General features: G+C 41.7%; 1 protein-coding gene across 8 annotated transcripts in view; it reads left to right on the top strand.

Annotated features, from left to right (window-relative positions):
• AFF1 (ALF transcription elongation factor 1) overlaps positions 1 to 19,631 on the top strand; it is a 209,231-nt gene that overhangs the window by 98,235 nt on the left and 91,365 nt on the right. For all 8 annotated transcript variants that reach the window (XM_055297056.2, XM_055297052.2, XM_055297054.2 and 5 more), the window contains 2 exons: positions 14,917 to 15,037; positions 15,448 to 16,350. In XM_055297056.2, coding sequence (XP_055153031.1) covers positions 14,917 to 15,037; positions 15,448 to 16,350 — 1,024 coding nt within the window. The remainder of the gene's footprint in view (positions 1 to 14,916; positions 15,038 to 15,447; positions 16,351 to 19,631) is intronic.

Here is a 19,631-nt window from a genome sequence, read left to right as displayed (position 1 = left end):
GAGAAATCTGGAGTAAGACGGATGCAGACACCCTATGGTGAATGATCACTCCCCTACGAACTTAAGTGCTGTCTTGGGGTGGAGGCCTCTTTCTCTCTTGGAAACTTCTGCTCATCATTCAAGATTCAGCTCAGATGTCCCTGCTCTTAATTAATTAAATCACCCCAGGCTCCTCCATTTAGAGTTCCTGTTTTTCTCCTTAGTCCTTTAGCACTTGTAATCAACCTCTACTATCTTAGCATTTGGGTTTTTTTTTGTTGTTGTTCCTCCTTCTTCATTTGTGTATCTCGCTAAATTGTGGAATCCCTCACCCTTTTATCCTTAGGTCTAGCACATAAGAGGAAGTCAATGTTTACTGGAAATAAGGGGCTTTTCTGTTCTCATTCTGTGAGGCTTACGACCTTGAAGTACAGAAAGCCATAGATAAATGCATTCCTGTTCTCAACTGACGTAAATAATATTCAAAATACAATTCTGTTTTGAAGAAATTATTTTATAAACAGGTCTTATATAAATTGTCACAGTGTATCTGGTAATTTTGAATGTTTCCTTATTGTTTACTTGCAGTGGATATATTAGTGTCTGCTTTTCAGAGAGTAGAAATGGAAACTTTACAGACTTATCAAGAACTTAACATTATTAAGGACTCTAGAAATTCTCAAGTGCATGTCTTTCTTAATTAATTGAAGTCTCAGATTCTACTTTTTTAGCGTTGGCTGAAGGTTAGAGGGATGTGCTTTAAGATTGATAAATACCCTTTGTTTTATGTAAGTGAACTGCCTATTGGTAGTGATGGTGAAAAGATGATATATTCTGCATATAAATGTTGATAGCTGGGCCAAAATCCAGCCCAAAGAATCCTGACAAGCTTTGTAAGGCTCACAACACTGCTTAGCAGAGGTCAAATGAAGGGAGACTTCTCCAGAAAAACAATGACTTACTGTTTAGCTTTAAGGAGATGCCAATTACAGCGGGTAGTAGGAGGTGAGCTGGGGTTATGATGAAAATGAGAATATTTAGAAACATGTAATTCTTGCTTGTTACCATATAAAATACCAATAGATGTTTCCAGCTTTCTTCTTCTATAATAATCTCCCTGTTCTTCCTACTTGAAATGTCTGTGGAATGAAATGGAACAAAATGAAACTGCCTCTAGTTTTTATGACATTAAGCTTTCTTTCTGTAGAAACAAGTGTGGTGTGTGTAATTAAATAACCAAAGGGAAAGATAACCAAGGTCAAGATATAAAGAAAAGCACTGATGATTTTTTAAAAACATTTATATGGACAACTTATTCCTCCATTTTTTTGTTGTTGCTCTCTGCTTTGTGTAATATGCAAATAAGGTTAGGTATCTGCTTTGTAGTCCATGTGTTGTTTGCTAGGAGCCTGGAAAATTCTCAGTTGTAGGAAGTTTATCTCTTTGTATGAATGTGTCCACAGCAGCCTGTTTAAACTAGGTTTAAAATATAATTGCCAGTGGTTTCTCCTCATAGCAGTTGTTGATTGGGGGGATGGAGGATCCTTGAAATTTAATTTTGGATATACTCTCCCATGATGGAATGAGCTTGAAGTGGAGAGTGGAGGAGCCCTACAATTTTTTTTTGGTTTATTCAGTAATTGAAAAATGTGTTGATGGCTTCCTGTGTACTCAGTTCAACAATAAATGTTTCAAGCTGTGTGCAGGGGCTCACACCTGTAGTTCCAGCATTTTAGGAGGCCAAGGCAAGAGGATTGCGTGAGGCCAGGAGTTTGAGACTGACCTAGGCAACAAAGCAAGACCCCATCTCTACAAAAATACTTAAAAATTAGCTGGGCATGATATGGTGCATGCCTGTAGTTCCAGGTACTCAGGAGGCTGAGGTGGGAAGATCCCTTGAGCCCAGAAGTTGGAGGCTGCAGCGAGCCATGATTGTGCCACTGCACTGGGTGATAGTGAGACCCTGTCTCAAAAAACAAAACAAGAATAAATGTTTCTTAATATTTTATTCTTTAGAGAAATAAGTTGCATCTTGCCAGTTTCCTTAATATCCTATTGTTCCCCACTGTTCTTATCAATACACAGACACTGCTTTTCCTTTCATTTTCCAAGTGTAAGCCTTTTCCTGTTGCTTTTTGCTGCTGGTTAGCAAGTCTGAATGCTGAGCATTTGTTCTGGCTGAAGCTGTGCTTGGTACATTGGCCCAGTTTCAAAGGTTTTTCTTATTGTATGTGGTGCAATTGGTTCTCTGGAATGTGTGCGTTAGAAGTTCAGTGGCTGGGAGGGACTCTTCCTTTTGGAATGGTAAATCCTGTCCTGTGTTCCAAGCTGTTCTATAGAATGTACCTCATTCAGTTTGGTGTATGTTTGGGATTATCTGGTGCTTAAATTAAGTAACAGTATATTCACTTAGTACATTTGATCTCGTATGGGCTGTAGAAGTTAGTCATTTCTTAAAACCAAATTTGCTCCTGAATAATTTGAGAGAAGAGTTGCCTTTTAAAATCGCCTTGGGGATGTTTCAGCAGTTTCTTCTTGAGGCAAGATGAATTTGGGAATAATTTGTTTTTCTTGTTTTCTGTGTGGGACTTGAAAATTTGATGTTTTAATCAGTTTAGAGAATGTTCTTCATAACTGCCTGGTTTTTAAAAAATGTATTATTAAATTGTTAACTTCAAAATGTATTTAAAAAAACTATTGAGTCTCTGGATCTGTATGTAGAGTTAGATGTGCAAAATCTCACTCAACCAATATTCATATGGCCTGATGGGTTAGTGCTCGGCAAATAGGATCAAGAGGGAAGGGGCGACTGACCTGCAGCCACCTGCATTCTTCCTTGGGATGGGTGCGGGGAGTCAGATGATGACGGAACAGATGAGTGAGTAGGCAGGATCATTTTAGATGGTGATTGAAAGGTGAAGTGCTGGAGAGCACCTGCTGGTGGCGGGGACTGGCTGAGGAGCCGATAGTTATAACTTGAGATATTAGTGGAGAGAGAGCCAGTCTTCCTCAGCTTTAGGCACAGAGCATGCAAACGGGGATTAGCAATGCACAGCTTGACCTGCTCCAGGCATGAAAAGGCAGCCAGTCTGGCTAGTATTCCAGGGAGGATAGGGGGAGGAAGGATGCTAGATCTCGGGAGTGTGCTGGGAATGGGGCCTTGTTGGCCAGGCTTCTGGATTTTAATTTTGAATGCTATAGCAAACCTGTGGAGGGCTTTCAGCAGTGGAAGGACCACTTAATTTGCCTGGCATTTAAAATTATCTCTCTGGATCCTGTATTTTCTTGTGTTGTTCCCCATGATGCATTTATAGCAGCATGGAGAGATTTGTTTATTGTCCAAGTTTTCGTCCTAGAGGTAGCTTTCTAAAATTATTCTGAATCTGTTGATTTAAAACTAAATGTGTATTTTCTCTTAAGTGTTACCCAAACATAGTACCTTTTCTTTTACTGTAGTGCACTTGGGGTTTTATGACTAATTAATAAGTGTGGTAAACTGAAGAATAAAACATGTAACATCAACTGATGAACACATGGTGTTAGCTGAGGCAACTTTCTTGGTCCATCTAGGAAAGGGTGTTGTCAGCCTGCCTTCTAGGTTTGAGTCATTTGATGGGTAAAAGATTTTGGTAAAATCAGTTTTAGGTATCAGACAATGAGTCACATTTTGTCATTAGATAATAAATAGACTGGCAGAATTCAGAATTCTGAATCGTTGGAAATTGAGTAATGCTTGAATATAATTATTTCAGTCAAAGATAGGTATTAAGCATCGGATTTACTAAGCACTGTGCTGGGTAAGGAACCCTCAGAATAGTCTGTACCCTTAAGGAGAAGCTCACAGTCTAATAAGGAAAATCTGTAGGCACACATATATAAAGTCTATCTAGTTTGGGTAAATATAAACATAGACAGCCTAGGTATCCCGGAAATGGAGGCAGTGATACTGAGGAAGACTTTTGAAAGGCAACAGTTAGAGACCAGGCAGGGAGAAGATCTGTGCTTCCCAGAGCCTCCCTGCTCCTTGTGCTTAAAGGGTAGAAAGTGAGGCAGAACGCAGGAAAGGTGCTCTTACCCGGGAGGGCTGAGGCTGGCAGAAGTACTGCTTGAAATACTCACCCAGGAGGCACGGTGGCTCACATCTGTAATCCCAGCACTTTGGGAGGCCGAGGAGGGCAGATCACGAGGTCAGGAGATCGAGACCATCCTGGCTAACATGGTGAAACCCCGTCTCTACTAAAAATAAAAAAAATTAGCTGGGCGTGGTAGCGGGCGCCTGTAGTCCCAGCTACTCGGGAGGCTGAGGCAGGAGAATGATGTGAACCCGGAAGGTGGAGCTTGCAGTGAGCGGAGATCACGCCACTGCACTCCAGCCTGGGCAACAGAGCAAGACTCCGTCCCAAGGGGGGGAAAAAAAAAAAATAGGAGCTTTAGTCCTGCAGGCACCAGGGCTCCCAGAAAGGTTTTAGGTAGGTGAATAACAAGATCAGATTTATGATTTTTAGAAAAATCAGTGACACAGCTTTGTGGAGATGGACAACCCAGAAAGAGGATAATACCCAAAACATTTTTTAAAAGTTGGGGAATGAATTAAAGGAAGAAAGCATTAAGAAAAAGACTTTAAGCTTGCTTGTCTACATTCTTAATTTGTGACTGTAGGATTTTTAATTTTTGTGGCTGTCATGAGAGACTTTCACCAGTCTCATTATTTTGCAGGTATGGGATGTGGTCCTTCAGGGTCAGTTGATAGTGTGACATGAGTGGCCTGGTAATGAGGCCAGCACTCTGATCCTAGTACAGACTAGAAGAGCAGGAGAAGAGCCAACACCTATCCACATTTCTGATTGGTGCCAAATGAGCAGTGCCAACGAGGCACTGTGCAGCTGTGCTCACCAGGGGCCTTTACAACTAAAGGGGAGACATAAATAACTAGTTAGGTGACAGACTTTATCTCAGGTTTAAAAAGTTGTTTTATCTCTGTTGCCATTGTGGAGGGTAATTTCTGTATATGCCCTTGCTTGACTGCTGGTAAGCACTTGACATCAGTCTCAGGGACTGAATTTTCTGAAATTTGTCAGTGACACCAATATGCTGACATTGCATATAACATAAAGACATGTTTTATTAACCCCTAGCTATAGATTGCCAGATTTTTGAGGTGAGAAGTGATTTTTTTTCACTGGTGTGGTTTGTGTAATTGTTCTATATACATGCTGGCCTTGCTCACTCAGTACTAGTTTTTTATTTTTTAAATATGTTTGGAAGATGAGAGGCTTGGTGTGCTGCACATGGGAATACATTAGCTCATTTGTCTCCTCTCCCCCTGTCATCCTACTTTTCTGTTGGAGCTATGTATGCCCAACCACACAGTTTTCCTTACTCTCCCTTAAAAACCAATTGATGAGGAAGACAAGTTCTTGTGTTTTTCTATCTGTAAGATAAAAAATACCTCTCAAAATAGACTTATGAGGTCTATTAAGAGAAACAAAATGGGTTATACTAACTACCCCAGTTAAAAAACATCAGCTCTGCTGGTGTTTGAATGTTAGAGCATATTCTCTAATATGGCAGCAAGTATCTGCTTTTTTTCGTCTCTCCCCGCCCCCCCCCCCCCCCCCCGAGACAGCTTCTTGCTCCAACGCTGAGGCTGGAGTGCATGGCGTGACCTCGGCTCACTGCAACCTCTGCCTGTTAGGCTCAAGTGATCCTCCCATCTCAGCTTCCCAAGTAGTTGGGACCACAGGAGTGTGCCACCATGCCCAGCTAATTTGAGATTCTGCTTTACGCAGATGGATATAAAATTACTTGCTAACAATCTAAGACTGAGTTCAGAACCCAAAATCAGTTTTCAGAGCTTCTAATGAGTTACTGCAAAAATGATTAACACTCCAGTACTTCTTTATACCCAATATGATGTTGCTATAGTATATGAGGCTCTTTTAGTTTTTAATCAGAACTTTTATACAAATAATAGATGCTTTCTCATCATGAAAAGAATTTAAAAACAACGTTAACAAAAAATGCTCCCCAAACCACATCACCACTTAACATTCTGCACCCTAATCCCATGCTGCTTGGTGGTAGGTTTTTTGTTTTTGTTTTGAGATGGAGTCTTGCTCTGTCACCCAAGCTGGAGTGCAGTGTCGCGTTCTCGGCTCCCTGCAACCTCCACCTCCTGGGTTCAAGCAGTTCTCCTGAGTCAGCCTTCCGAGTACCTGGGATTACAGGCACCCACCACCACACCTGGCCAATGTTTTGTATTTTTAGTAGAGACAGGGTTTCACCATATACGCCAGGCTGGTCTTGAACTCCTGACCTCAAGTGATCTGCCCGCCTCAGCCTCCCAAAGTGCTGAGATTACAGGCATGAACCACTGCTCTTGGCCCTGCTTGGTAGGTTTTTGTGAAATGTATCCTTTCAGACCTTTGCTGCATATTAATAGGCATACAGAAGTACCTGGCAAGTTCATTTTGAAAGGTAAATTAACATGTCTCTCCTTAGAATTGATGTGACTTTTTAGTCACGTTTGCCCAAGTGTAGAGTCTTTCTCAATTTAAAACTTGCAGGATGCATTTAAGATATGCAAAATATCTTACTGGCTCTGAGTCGTGGAGAGTGTTTATGATGGGTACCAAGAATGTAAATTTCACTGTCATGTATCACCCTCCTAGAGAATGGCAAGAAGTTATGTGGGCAGTGTTTTCAAGGTTGATTTAATTTTGCAGAATGGGGTCACATAAAACTTTAAAAATAAATACTATAATAAATTATAATAAGACTGAACCGTCTGTGGCAAACAGAAGTGAGTAGCATAGAGTGCTAATGCATTGAGATAATCCCCTGGGGGATTTTCCAGGAAAACAACTGACATCGTGCTATTTTGTCATTGTACTTGGCTGATATTTTTAATATGAAATCAGATTGTAAGACTTTTAGGATTAAGTCTCTAATTACTTTCTTTATAAATTTTAAGAACGTTATTCATGTTAGTTATTGAGAGTGAAAACCCTGGGACGATTTAGCTGAGTGATTTTTATTATGAGAAAGTCTCTTACAAATTCTTTCACATGGATGGAGAGACGAAAAAAATCTCCCTTCTTTGAAGCAACATTTTATCCTGCCTTTAGACATGGAGCCACTTTGATTTCTCATGTTTAAATTGTATTTGGAAGTCAAACTAATATTGTGCTTTGAGGTATATTGATGTTTTCTCATAAAGCCAATGTGTGAAAAATGTTTCCCGCATGTTATGTGGTAGGAATAGGGGAATGTGGAAACAAAAGGCCAAAAGATGGACTTAGAAAGTTGAGATGTGGCTTTTAAAATAAAAAGTCACTTACATGGTGTGGAAGAACCCTAGCATCCTGCCTTTTTGCCTCCCTGTTTGTGACAGATCTCTATCTCACCATCCTCTAAGCTGGGATTGCCCAACTTTTGTGTGTATTTGTTGCTCTATCCTTTGTACATTCAAATCAGAATGGCATAGTGCTTCTAAACAGTAATAAGACTTAATCCTTTCCAGAGTTAATGTACACTGTTAGGATTTTCCCTTTCCTTCCTGCCAGATGTCTCCATGCTTATGCAGATAAATATATAGGAGAAATCACACTCTGTTATTCAAGAGAGAGTTAAAAATTTAAACTGGAATTCTAGAGAGTTGGTGACATCTATCAGAGGAAGGCCTATGTGAAGTGACCAGTCAAGGGTGATAAATGGGTAGTCAGCTGTGCACAGCCAGCCCTGTGGGCCGTGAGTTGCCATGGAAGCACCGAATGGCATTCAGCAATCCCGCATGACTAACCTAGTTTAGCAGCAGGGCCCATGGGCTCCAGCCTGGGAGAAGGTGCTTACAGCCAGATGATACCAGAGCCAACACACTGCCCCACGTCTCACGCCCAACTTGGGCCTTTCTGTTACTATCTTTTCCTCATCCACATATGCGATTTCCTTTTTTAGTTTGAAGGAAAGAGAAAAAGGAATCACTCTCACTAATCCTTACAGAGTTGTGATTTCTTACATTTTACCACAATACTTTAAACACATCCATCCCTACCCCCAAGAAGCATTTGAAAAGTCAGAGTAAATGTGCCCTGACAGGCCCCAGCATGGGGCTGACGAAATGACTGTATTGAGGGGCTGAACAGGCAGCTCTGAATTCCTCAGGATTTTCACCACCTTTCCGAAAATGAGAGCGTTCTGGCATGTTTTAGCTTTCAAAGCTTCATTCAAGCTCTTGTGCTGAGTTAGTGGATTCGGTCAGTGAAACATCTGTGGCACAGTCCCCCTCTCATGGCTCGAGTGTTTATGTTCTGCAGGTGAGTTTTCACATGTGACTGATCTCATCAGGCACTGGACACTGAAGCCTGTGGTTCTCCCCATTTCTAGTTCACTTAACTAAAATAAAAATGTGGAGGAGGTGGCTTGATGGATTCTGTAGAGATCTTTTGATACATCAGGTTGAACCTCAAAGATGGTGGACAGTAGTATATGATCTGAAGGCAAGAACTTGGCTACTGAAAGGAGAATTAGTTCCCTATTTAAATAGATTTTTGCAGATTTCCAGTAAAACTCATGGTGTCTGTGGAGTGGTTAGACTTTGCATCCTCCTTCCCAGGGGCACGTCAGAGGCTCTGAAACAAGAATTGTAACACAGTTTGTTTGTTTGTTTATTTATTTTTGAGACGGAGTCTCGCTCTGTACCAGGTTGAAGTGCAGTGGCGCAATCTTGGCTCACTGCAGCTGAGATCTAGTGATTCTCCTGCCTCAGCCTCCCAAGTAGCTGGGATTACAAGCACGTGCCACTACGCCCGGCTAATTTTTGTATTTTTAGTAGAGACAGGGTTTTGCCATGTGGGCCAGGCTGGTCTCAAACACCTGACTTCAGGTGATCCTCCCACCTCAGCCTCCCAAAGTGCTGGGATTACAGATGTGAGCCACTGTGACCGGCCTACAGTTTTTACAACTGAAAGAGCAGCTTCATGCCGTCGGCCATCCTTCTCTCAAAGGGGTCCTCTGTTAGGTCCTTCCTCAAGGACAGGCCTGTATGGATCAATTTAACTAAACATCAATTTTGTGGCTCTGAGATGACCCTGCCGGCAGAGATAATACTAAATTGTTGATGTGTACCTTTTTGAGACTAAGAAAATATGAATGGTTATAAGTTAGCACACTTTAGCACTCTTTCTTTGTCTTCACTGCCCTATTTAACGCAGCCTGACAGCTTTGCTAGCAGAACTGTGGCTGAGAGTATAAGCTTTCTTGCCAGGCATTTGAATGTTCAGGTCTACCATTTGTGAGCAAGTCAATCCCCTCGCCCTTTTTTTTTTTTAATTGAGACAGAGTTTCGCACTTGTTGCCCAGGCTGGAGTACAGTGGCGCAATCTCGGCTCACAGCAACAACCTCTGCCTTCCAGGTTCAAACGATTCTCCTGCCTCAGCCTCCCTAGTAGCTGGGATTACAGGCGCCTGCCACCACACCCAGCTAATTTTTTGTATTTTTAGTAGAGACGGGGTTTCACTATGTTGGCCAGGCTGGTCTCGAACTCCCGACCTCAGGCAGTCTACCCTCCTCAGCCCCCTCAAAGTGCTGGGATTATAGGCGTGAGCCACCATGCCCTGCTTATTTTTTATTTATTTATTTATTTATTTATTTATTTATTTATTTATTTATTTTTTTGAGATGGAGTCTCGCTTTGTCACCTAGGCTGGAGTGCAGTGGCACGATCTCGGCTCAATTCAACCTCTACCTCCTGGGTTCAAGTGATTCTCCTGCCTCAGCCTCCCGAGTAGCTGGGATTACAGGTGCGTGCCACCACACCCAGCTAATATTTTGTATTTTTAGTAGCCACAGGGTTTCACCACGTTGGCCAAGCTGGTCTCGAACTCCTGACCTCAAGTGATCCTCCCACCTTGGCCTCCCAAATTTTTGGGATTACAGGCATGAGCCACCCCCCACCGGCTGCAAGTCAATTTCTGAGCTAGCTTTCTTTCACTTGGAAAATGGGGTTAATAATCCCACTCTCACAGGGTTGTTGTGAAAATTAAATAGAAAACTGATGTGATAGTGCCAAAATCAGTGTTGACTAACATGTTAAGTGATGCCATTCCTTGGGCAGGCTGCTGCTGCTGTTATCATTGCTTTTGTATTTTGGTGAGCCCCAAAAAGTATGTGCTGTCTTTTACCCCTGGAGATCCCTTGGAAACTTGTTCAACATACAAGCCTTGGGGCCCATGTCAGGCCTACTACCTGAGAAACTCTGTAGGTCTCTGTGATCTGTGTTTTGACAAACCCTCCAGCTGACTGACTGAGGTTTGAGAACCTCTTAGGTAATGCAAAGTACCATCTAAAATCAGCTAAGGAGAACTTGTAACTCACTATATTCTATTCAGAACAGTGGGAAAGAATGGCCAGGCTGATGTTGGGATGCATTTTTCCTTAACACAGGACTGGGGGAAAAAAAGCCACCTTTATTAAAGTGACAGTTAACTTGTAGTTATTGAAAGGTGTTTATTGACAGCTGGGCGTGGTGGCTCACGCCTGTAATCCCAACACTTTGGGAGACTGAGGTGGGTGGATCACTTGAGGTCAGGAGTTCGAGACCAGTGTGGCCAACTTAGTGAAACCCTGTCTCTACTAAAAATACAAAAATTAGCCAGGCGTGGTGTCGGGTGCATCTAATGCTATCTACTTGGGAGGCTGAGACAGGAGAATCGCTTGAACCCAGGAGGCAGAGGTTGCAGTGAGCTGAGATCATTGCACTTCAGCCTGGGCGACAGAGCGAGACTGCATCTGGGGAAAAAAAAAAAGTTACTACAGAGTTTGTGAATCATGTAGGGCATTTGCCGCTTCCTAAAATTCCCTCATTAAAAAATTTTCCCATCTGCCCCTTCCTTCCTCACACCTTGGTTTAAACAGTGATGTGTATAGGCTGGACAAAGGCTTACTCATGGTATGAATAGTGGGTTTATTTTTAAAATTTCATATTCCTTTATCTCAAAATGGAACTAAGAAAAAGAAAATAATCACACAAGATTTGCCTGGGAGCTTTTAACAGATCGTTCCCTAAGCCGTTGCAAATTTGCAACAAGAAACCAGAAAGCTATTTAATGTGACTGGCAAAACAATTTAGTTGCAAGGAGAAAGGAGGCAACCCAGAGCAGGGGCTCAAAGCCTACCTCTACTCTGTGAACTTCCTGCCTCTTAGGTCTTCCTCTGCCCTGCCCAGGAGCTTTTGTGAATTCCACCCAAGAGGGAGTTGTTGGACAGTGTGGGGAGAGCAAGTTTCTTTCACAAAGCCTGGACCTCATAAAACTCATCCTACCAGTGATATCCATGATGTCTTCTTTCACCTCACTACTTATAGGGCTTTTAGTTGAAGGATGATGGTGAATCATAAAAAGAAAATTTGTCTCAGAATAGGTGTAGAATTACATGTCTGCCGATAAAATCTTAATGTGGGTTTAAAAAAATTTTTTGACACTAATGAAGTAAAACCTTAATTAACTAGAATCCTTAATTTAATAGGATTTCCTCCCTGTGGGAGACTTCTTGATTTTAGAATCACATAGTAATAAACCAATGTTAGGAATTCTGTGAAAGAATGGCTTGTGTTCTGGTTATTTCTTTAGCAATTTTCAATATTTTGGAATGAAAATCTGAAAGTATGGGAGAAACCCAACTGATGCTGAAATAAGGCTAATACAAGGCTGAGTTGATTGATTTAAAAATATTTTAGTAACGTAACTTCGTTAAAGGAAAATTGAGTGTGTGGAATTGATGAGAAAATTGAGGACTCTGAGCAGCCTGTTAGTTGAGGTGTAACTGTTCACACCCTCCCTTTTGGATCCTAGACTGAGAATTGCCATTTGGAGTTCCCTCCTCTGAGACAAAGGTAGCATTTATTTAGAAGGGGCGGAGCTCTGCCCTGTGAAGCGGAGCCTAAGGCTGTGAACACTGACCGGCTATAGGGGCTCTGCTGTTATAAGTGGCGTATCAGAGAGGGAACTCCCTTAGTGGTGAGAATAGCCAAGCAGACAAGCACATGCCCATGGTAAGCTTCCCCCACCCACTCACCCATCGGCCTGTCTTGCCTGCTGCAAGGTGCATACACTGGATAGTTTGGGAGAAGAGAAGCTTAGATGCTCAAAGGATGGTTGCCTGCTTAGCTTTTCCCTGCAAACTGGCTCAAAGTGGCTATAAAACAAGTTTGAAGGAAAAAGTTATTTCCTAATCAACCTGCTTACTTGGCTTCTATGGTTATATGCTAATGGCATATGATCTTTTGAACCAACAAGAGGAATTACCAAAATGATAAAATAATTGAAAGGAATTGAGTGTCATCAAGTCCAGTGTGCTACTGCCAACCAGAAGTAAGTTTAACTGTCTGAAACAGGTGAGACTCAGACTTCATTACAGAAGATTCCACAACCAGTTTCTGGTTCAGCAGCAGCTTCTTTTCAGTATTTTGACTAGCATAAATTATTAACTTTGTGGTTTTAAGAGTTCTTTTAAAATCTGATATTGCAATATCCATCATCCAGGAAAAGTTTTTGATACACACAGGTCTAAGAAGATAATTTTTTCTTTCTTTCTTTTTTTTTTTTTTTTTGAGATGGGGTCTTGCTCTGTTGCCCTGGCTGGAGTACAGTGGTGCGATCTCAGCTCACTGCAGCCTCCGCCTCCTGGGTTCAAGCAATTCTCCTGCCTCATCCCCCTGAGTAGCTGGCACTACAGGCGCCTGCCACCACACCCAGCTAATTTTTGTATTTTTAGTAGAGACAGGGTTTCACCATGTTGGCCAGGATGGTCTCGATCTCTTAACCTCGTGATCCACCCGCCTCGGCCTCCCAAAGTGCTGGGATTACAGGCGTGAGCCACTGCGCCTGGCCTAAGGAGATAATGATTTACCACATTGTAGTGAATTCAGTCAGGCAGCTAATTTCTCTCCGTGCATCCTACTCCCATAGATTAAAAGGATATAGAAATACCAGATTACTTTTTAGATGATTTTTAAAAATAATTTTTGCATGTGTCTTCCAGAGCTAAATCTTTTTTAAAGAGTTGTAAGTTTATAAAAATATGTAAGTGTAGTGGCTGTTTTTTAATCTAAAAGTATTTAATGATTAGCTTCTATGCAGAGTACCATGCTTTAGCACCAAGAGAGGTGCTAAATTTGGGAGGTTCTTTTCTGGTGGAGTTCACATGCTAGGGGAGAAGGGAGGAGGAGAGAAAACTAATTGAGGTGTTAGGTAAGCACATACTTGGTGGATTTGAGGAAGCCTTTAGAGCAAGTGACATTTGAATCATTCCAGAGATTGCCGGAAGCTGAAAATTAAGGATGGGGGTGTGTGGTGGAGAGAGAAGCAGTGGAAATTTGTGGCTGGAATGAAAGCATCAACGTCTAGGATATCACTGAGGAATGGGGAGTAGTCAGGTTTGACTGGAATATAGAGGTAGTTTGTAAGAGAGTCATACTTCCTAGGGAAGCTGGCTCTGGAAGAATTGGTTATCTTTCAGTAAAGAGAGCCTGGTGGAAATTAGAGCAAGAGGCTGCCTTACAGGGTATGTTCAGGGGATGGACGTGACTGACTGACTGTCAAGTAGAATGCATGTGGCAGGCCTGCAAGGGGACAGTAGATAATTTCTAGAGAGTAGATCTGCATCAGATTACGGGGGAATTTTAATGCCAAAGCAAGAATTTAGAGTTTATTCTGCAGTAGTAAAGAGCCATCAAATGCTTGTTATTTTAAAATACGGATAGTGATGTGACAACCAGGGCCTTAAATCAGGTTTCTTTTCGTGAGAAGGCTGAATTAAAGGGATAAGATGTGGGGGAGGCAGGGAGACCAGTAGGCTCTTGTCAGAGGAAATAAGAGAAGTCAGAAGAGGGCAAAGAGGCCAGGAAAGGGGGTGGGGAAGGGCGTCTGACATCAGGGCTAGAATTTCCGAAGGTACTGAACGACAGCCTTAACTAGACAATCAGATATTTTCCTGTTTGTTCAAACGGCGTTGGGCGAAAACATTCAGTAGATTCCCTAGGAGCAAGTCAATGAAGACAGAAGTCATTTTATAGTTCTTATTTCACTTTTTAATCATACATTGCATGTGAGGGCTGGGAAGTGGCCCATGGTGCTGACAATGAGGCAGGCCCACTTTTGGTTTATGCATTGGCTGAAACTGCACTACTTTTGGTCTCCATCTCGGATTTGTTTCTCGGTGAATGCCATTTAACCCCTTTAGTGCCAGGGCTGATGATTTAGGATACATTTTTATGTGTTTTAAGTAGGGCAGTCAGATTATAAAGCGTTCTCTGTAGGTAGAGCTGACATCTATAATTGGATTTTCTCATACTTGACGTTTGAAATGAGAAATAAAAATCATTTTTTGTGGGGTTTACATGCCAAGACACTCCCAGTAGAGTAGGCTGAGAAAGTAAATGCTGTTTTGGGTGCCTGGTAATCTTTTAATTATGAAATAAGCCTTTTGATTTTAATCTTTCAAAATGTACGCTACTGATCCAGGAAAACAGCCTTTCTAAAGTTCACATCCTGCTGACTCCTGCAGATGAAAAGCTTCTACCTCTACCCCATATTTTGCAAGCTGAAAATAAAAATATCATTAATCTTGTCTCAGTTCCACTGCTGCCTATAAAAGGCTGTTCAGTTTGGAACCAGTCCTGAGCCATGATGGAGACCATGGCCCAGAGTGAATGCTTGGGTTTTGGGAGCCAGGACCCCAGGCTGGAGGGTCACAGCCAAGTGACTGAGGCCTCAGCCTATGGCTGGGTTAAGGAACTTAGGCTTTCTTTAAATCACAGCCGTTATCATTGCTTCTTCCCAGACTTGTCCTCGCCTCCCTTCTTGCATGTATGTATGCATGACAAAACTTGGAGACTGATAAATTTTATTGTTTTCATTCTTTTGTGGCACCTGAAACAGTTTGTACAATGACGACAGAAACCTGCTTCGAATTAGAGAGAAGGAAAGACGGAACCAGGAAGCCCACCAAGAGAAAGAGGCATTTCCTGAAAAGATTCCCCTTTTTGGAGAGCCCTACAAGGTATTTACTGAATCCTAGACGTTGAAGACCTGATTTATCACAATATTGAACCCTGTGATGAAACAATTCAGTATAATTGAGTTCGAACAAGGGTCACAGCTGTGAAAATAAGATAACTTATTCTAACCTATTCTAGAGATTTTTGAAAACAAAGTATGAAAATTCTCTGAGCGTTGTTAGTCAGAATTACCAAAGTTTGTGGTTTTCTTTTGTAATGCTAGTCTTCTACAGTTAGTAATATGTATCCATGATAGTCTTCTCAACAGGGGAATTGAGTTAAAATAGCACATTAAATTGTACATGTCATACATTAAGTTCAGAGTTTTTTCCTTAATAGTATTATATAACATGGTTTGTTAAATGGCAGTTTTCCTTAGTTTTTTTCATTCTCAAATTCTCCTTTTTTTCAGACAGCAAAAGGTGATGAGTTGTCTAGTCGAATACAGAACATGTTGGGAAACTACGAAGAAGTGAAGGAGTTCCTTAGTACTAAGTCTCACACTCATCGCTTGGATGCTTCTGAAAATAGGTTGGGAAAGCCGAAATACCCTTTAATTCCTGACAAAGGGAGCAGCATTCCATCCAGCTCCTTCCACACTAGTGTCCACCACCAGTCCATTCACACTCCTACATCTGGACCACTTTCTGTTGGCAACATTAGCCACAATCCAAAGATGGCGCAGCCAAGGACTGAACCAATGCCAAGTCTCCATGCCAAAAGCTGCGGCCCACCAGACAGCCAGCACCTGACCCAGGATTGCCTTGGTCAGGAGGGGTTCGGCTCTAGTCATCACAAGAAAGGTGACCGAAGAGCTGACGGAGACCACTGTGTTTCAGTGACAGACTCGGCTCCAGAGAGGGAGCTTTCTCCCTTAATCTCCTCTTTGCCTTCCCCAGTTCCCCCTTTGTCACCTATACATTCCAACCAGCAAACTCTTTCCCGGGCGCAAGGAAGCAGCAAGGTTCATGGCAGCAACAATAACAGTAAAGGCTATTGCCCAGCCAGATCTCCCAAGGACCTAGCAGTGAAAGTCCATGATAAAGAGACCCCTCAAGACAGTTTGGTGGCCCCTGCCCAGCCGCCTTCTCAGACATTTCCACCTCCCTCCCTCCCCTCAAAAAGTGTTGCAATGCAGCAGAAGCCCACGGCTTATGTCCGGCCCATGGATGGTCAAGATCAGGCCCCTAGTGAATCCCCTGAACTGAAACCACTGCCGGAGGACTATCGACAGCAGACCTTTGAAAAAACAGATTTGAAAGTGCCTGCCAAAGCCAAGCTCACCAAACTGAAGATGCCTTCTCAGTCAGTTGAGGTGTGTGGAATTTCTTATCTTGGGCAATTCCAATTCGAAGACGGATTTGAGATGAAAATGTCCGGAGGATGTGGGGCAAGGTGGGGAGGTTAGTCCGTGGCTTTTGGGTAGGGGGAATTCTTTTTGGCTTTAGGATCTTGTTAATAACCCGTGAAAAACTCAGATCTGAGATGGACCACTGATTATAGATATTGAAATGCAGTTTGCAGAAAGGTTTAGAGAACCTTTTTATTGAGCCAAAATTTATATACAGTAAAACATAGAGATCATGAGAGTACAGTTTGTGTTTTGAAAGATAGATAAACCTGTAGGATCCAAAATCCAATCAAGAGAGAGAAGATTTCGGTTACCAGAAAGTTTCAGGAAGGTTTTCAGGTGTCTTATTTATTGTTTTGGGAGACACTGGGGTAACAATGTGAAGAAAAAAATTTTTTCGATTAATACCTCCTCAGACCCAGTTAGTTTTTCCTGGGCTCTAAACCATAAAAATGTAAAAACAAGATGACAGAGTCTCTTAATTTTTATTTTAGAAGGACTTGTTCCCTGTAAATTATAAGGAACTTTATAACTAAAGTTCTGTTCTAATATTTTATTATTTATCACCTAAAAAAGAAGAGTAGGTATACGGTGACATTTCACTTGAGAGTGAGTCACAAATATAATACAGAATGTTACTCAACCATGGGTTTTAAAAGTAACCCAAATGCTGTACTTTTTAAAACCAAGAAAAAAAGTATTTCTTTTTCTACTCCGTGGATAAACAGCAGCATTGTGTTTGAATGAGGAGAATCAGAGCATACATCCTGTCACTGAAATTTTAAAGTGGTACCAGTTTCTCCAAAATTAAGATTAGTAGTGTGAAGTGAAATGTTTGAAGGAAATTTTAAAACTTATCTTTTAATGTGAAGTCTATGGTTTGGTTACATCTATTGTATAAACATTCTAATTTGCGTCTCCATTGCTCATAGACATTTGTGCCATCCAGATATGTCTTACATAATGCCAGAAGGTAAAATTCCTTAGGTGGGGGCATGATTCCTACCTGGAAAGATAACCTTTATCTTCCAGGAGGACAACTTGTAACTTTCTGGTGTCAGCTTCTGGTTTAGAAGAGGGAGGTTGGGGTGCCATCCTCACTGAGCTTTTGAGCTGAGTGCGTCCAGATGTCTTCTGAATGCCACTTGTTTGGAGACCAAGGAAAAATAAGAACGAAGGAGTAAAACCAATGGCAGAAGTGACCAAGATGGCAGAATTGCATCTCCGATCCTAACTTAAGAAGATTTAATGCATTGGGCCATTTATTGAACATTTTGTGCTGTGATGGAGGTAGGGGTAGGCAGCTGAATGAAGGCAAAATAAAGTGAGATCCTCCCTCCTCAAAATGGTCACTCCGCCTGCCTTCTAATTCAGGCAATAAATAACTCAATGAGAATTTCTTTGCTTTCTTTATCAAATAGGGTTTAAATTTCTTTATCAAATAGGTATGTTGCCAGTTTAAAAAAAAAAAAACAGGGACAACTTAACATTCTTTCTAAAAATAACAAACCTAAAAAATTACTTTAAAACAATTTTTAGACAAATTAGCAAATATTTGCATTGTCTACCAAATGCCCAACCATATGCTTAAGTGCAAGATTGTGTGGCCAGGGAAATCGGTACTTGCTGCAGGACAGATTAGTCTAGTATAGAGATCAGCCTACACTTATGAAACAATTAGGGAACGATTGAGTTTTCTCTCTCTGGAACTAGGTGCTTAAAGAACCTGTGTAATTCAGCCCTAGGTTTCCTAGTAGATGTTTCTGGGAGAGGATTCCGGTTAACTTACTGTCTTCTTGGGTGGAAATAAGTAGGCTGAGTTGAGATTCTTCAGTGTCTTAAAACCCCTTATATTTAATACGTATTTCGAACATAGGACTATGTTAATTGGCCCTTGCATGTTTTCTGAGGAACAAAATCCTCCATACATTTGGTTATTGAAGAATTGGGGATTTTTTTTGGCACCAGTGCATCTGTTGTCAACAATGGAGCAGAAGTAAACCTTTCATCTGCGGCCTCTGTTCACAGTCAGCATTTCCTTTAATGCGGAGGTTCCCTCTGGTCTCGGCCCGAGTTCTCATGCCAGGCAGTGGCAGCTGTGGTGCCAACTGCCTGGGAGTCCCGTGGCGCTATTGGTGAGTGGGAGGATGGAACTGAGGGAGTCAGACAGAGGGAGGGCTCTAGGTGACCCCTGTGAGGGCAAATTAGGAGCCAAAAGCGTGGAATGAAGGAGTCATCAAACTGAGAAGCGGGGATCTTCGTGCTCTCTGGTCAGGTTTTGGATTTGATTTTGCTCTTGTAACGAAGATCTCATGTTTCACAGACTTAGCATTAATTTTCTGTTTATACACTTAGCAAAATGGGTATTTTTGAAAGTTTTAAAAATTACTTAAATTTTATATTTCAAATTTTAATATTTCTTGTGCATCCAAGGATTATTATTCTGGTGAAACCAAGGAAAGTGTAGAGATGTAGGACCAAAAATGTGGGAATTAGCCCCAGAGCAGGTAAACTTTGAATATAGGCGAGAATATTAGCAATAGCCTGGGTTATTTTTGGGTTTAGGGCAGAAGGGGAAGCTGGCTCTTGGTAGAGCTGGGAGAAGGGGGTGTGGGCATAGCTGAGTCATTTTCCTTTATTTGCTTAATTGGTCTTAAGGCAAGTCAGAGGAAATTTTCTCTTTCCTAGCGCTCTGAGTGTGAGGATAGTTGGGTTTTGTGGTTTGTTTCATTTCTCCCCTACCCCTTCCAATTGCTTCTGTGAAATAGTAATTTTACAAATGAACCCAAATTGGAAAGCCACTCTTTTTGTTTTTTATGTTCCTTCATTCTCTAGCCACCTAAGTGTGGATTCTTTATTCCCTGTCCTTTCCTTTCACCTCATGGGAAATACTTGGTTTTATGTTTTAGTTGGTACTATAAAAACTCATATTCTTCTCTGGGATAAGTCTTTCTCAGAATTAAAGGTTAGTTCTTCCAAAGATCCTAAGGGAAAAAATTATTGAAAGGTCAATTTCTGACTGGAGGCCTGGACCACAAAAATCTGCACTTGGTTTTCTCTGGGAGTGTCTGTTTTAGTTTTACGTCAACTGGAAGACGTCTAGCAGTGTGAAGTGACCAATCTGAGGCCAGGCCCAGAACTCCGTGATCTCACGTGGATCCCTTCCAGCTGCAGAGTTGCCACATCAGAGGTGGACCTGCCCAATTGGAAGATTGAGATTTCTTTATATCGCTCTTTTCTGTCTA

Source organism: Symphalangus syndactylus, chromosome 10 (assembly GCF_028878055.3).
Source record: "Symphalangus syndactylus isolate Jambi chromosome 10, NHGRI_mSymSyn1-v2.1_pri, whole genome shotgun sequence".
Classification (NCBI taxonomy): Eukaryota; Metazoa; Chordata; class Mammalia; order Primates; family Hylobatidae; genus Symphalangus; species Symphalangus syndactylus.
Note: the sequence above shows the minus strand (reverse complement) of the source record. Positions and strands in the feature narration are given on the sequence as shown.